We start from the raw sequence: 2,052 nt of genomic DNA, 5'->3' as shown, positions 1-2,052 counted from the left end.
TTTAGTTTTTCCAGATTCTGTGCCAGATTTTTTGTGCTCAGGATTTCTCTGATTTGCCTTACAGTGTCTTGAACAACAGTAGTATGGCGTTATAGATACAATTGTGAAATGTGATTGTCAGGTATTTAAGTGATGTTTTTTCACTATCAATCATGTGATGCAGTTTGAACAATAAATGTATGACAATTACGCAGACAGTGACAAATCCAGTGTAATTGAGGATTGCTTAAAGTTACTGTACTTAATTTAACTTCCTTCTTTACTTATGAATGAAATAAAAGGAACTGTATTGACTGTTTCTCTACCGGTATTTTAATCCAGTGACAAATACAAGAATTATGTATAAAAAAAGAAGTGATGCCAAATATTTACCATGTTTATTTTAGATTTTTTTGTTAAACAATGTATCCTATAATATTTACAACCCCTTGCATGTTTTGGCAACATCTTCATTTAATTATTTATATCAGAACAACATAGTCTCATATATTCCTTAATATTCCTGTGTGTCTTTTTCTAATTTACACTGCAAAATATCATGCTGCATAGATCAGTCTCATACACATTAATAAGGCATCTCACTGTTATTCATAATAACTTCATGCAGGATTATTGACAGTTTCTCTTGTCAAAATGTCGGACATACATACAGAATTAATATTAATACCTACTATGTTAAGTTTGTGCTATGCCCGTGCTTATAAATCAAAGTAGAGCAAAGTAGTCTCCTACTTTGCAACATTTGCAAAATAGATAAATAAAGATGAAACTTCCTCCATAGATAGATAGATAGATAGTATATTGGGTAGGCCTAACACTTTACCTGACGCTTTATACATAAGAGTGACAAACTCCTTTAAAAATAATCGGACCAATAGGTTTGTCTAATGTTGACTAGTTGCCAGATCTTGAATGAAACGCATACTATTCATTCATACAATTCTCACACCATATACAATTTTAAACCCGTATGTGACCTCAACCTGGCAGCTCAACCCAAGTGCGCAGTTGATCTCTGCGCAAGCTTCGCGGAGAGTTCACACGTGAAAGCGAGCACATAATAAAAAACACGTGAAGTCGGTGTTCCCTCTAATAAATCAAAATATAACTGTAACTTTCTACAGTTTTGGGCGCAACAATTTACATGCATCTCACCTAGTCATATTGACAACCTCCACGCATTTTGTAAGGTGTATCGCATTGGTTTTACGCGCACGACGGGAAAAAATGGCTATACCCAGCACATTAAAACACAGTGGCAAGATATCGCGCAGAAGCGGCTCAAATGGACACAGATTTCATCCCTTCAAAATAAACCACACTAGTTTGGCTTCAAAGTAAACTCCGTCCAAGAGGGCGCTGAGAGCAGCTAATCTGCCACATACAACTACACACTAAAAAAAAGTGAGCGCATATTCATGTTTACAAAACATACTGATGTTTAGAGCTGAATGAAGAGGAAAAATGATTAAATGCGTTTTTACCACAGTGTTAAATGTGTTTGTACATTTTTAGTGTTTAAAAACTGCAGTGCTGTGTTTCTGTAATGTTCTATTGTAATAAAATTACATAACATATAACATCTTTACAAACACACAACATAGCATATTAATAAATTATGTTATGTTTTCATATTGCAATGTATATAATACACTGACACTTAAAGTACACAGTGCCCCCCCACGCACAAATCTCCCGGTTATTGAAAAACAAATGTTGGCACGTACGATTCAGACGATCTGCTTGTGACATGGTCCAGAAAATACTGTACACCGATTGGCCCAGAAACCCTCGAATGATCGACTCGAAATTTGTACTGGATGATGTGGGTAAATGAGTCCGTGAACATTTTAAGGAAGACAATTGGCTGTTGTATTTTTTTTTTTGAATGATTAGGCCTACTATTTAAAATGAGTCTGAACGGAACGAGAGCAAAGTAAATGTGACTGAAACCCGGGGAGAGTAGCCAAAAGTCGTCTGGATACTGTAAGTGTGAACTATTTTTCATCTTCATATAGGGCATGCATATGTTTTTATGTACTATAATATATA

At 35.2% G+C, this 2,052-nt stretch overlaps 1 protein-coding gene across 1 annotated transcript in view; it reads right to left on the bottom strand.

The window, feature by feature from the left end:
* Positions 1-1,441: 1,441 nt before the first annotated feature.
* Positions 1,442-2,052, bottom strand: part of LOC117949061 (fatty acid desaturase 2-like) — a 3,899-nt gene continuing 3,288 nt past the window's right edge. The window contains exon 4 of the mRNA XM_034879075.1: positions 1,442-1,447. Coding sequence (XP_034734966.1) covers positions 1,442-1,447 — 6 coding nt within the window. The remainder of the gene's footprint in view (positions 1,448-2,052) is intronic.

The sequence above is a fragment of the Etheostoma cragini genome, chromosome 8, assembly GCF_013103735.1.
Source record: "Etheostoma cragini isolate CJK2018 chromosome 8, CSU_Ecrag_1.0, whole genome shotgun sequence".
Lineage (NCBI taxonomy): Eukaryota > Metazoa > Chordata > Actinopteri > Perciformes > Percidae > Etheostoma > Etheostoma cragini.
Note: the sequence above shows the minus strand (reverse complement) of the source record. Positions and strands in the feature narration are given on the sequence as shown.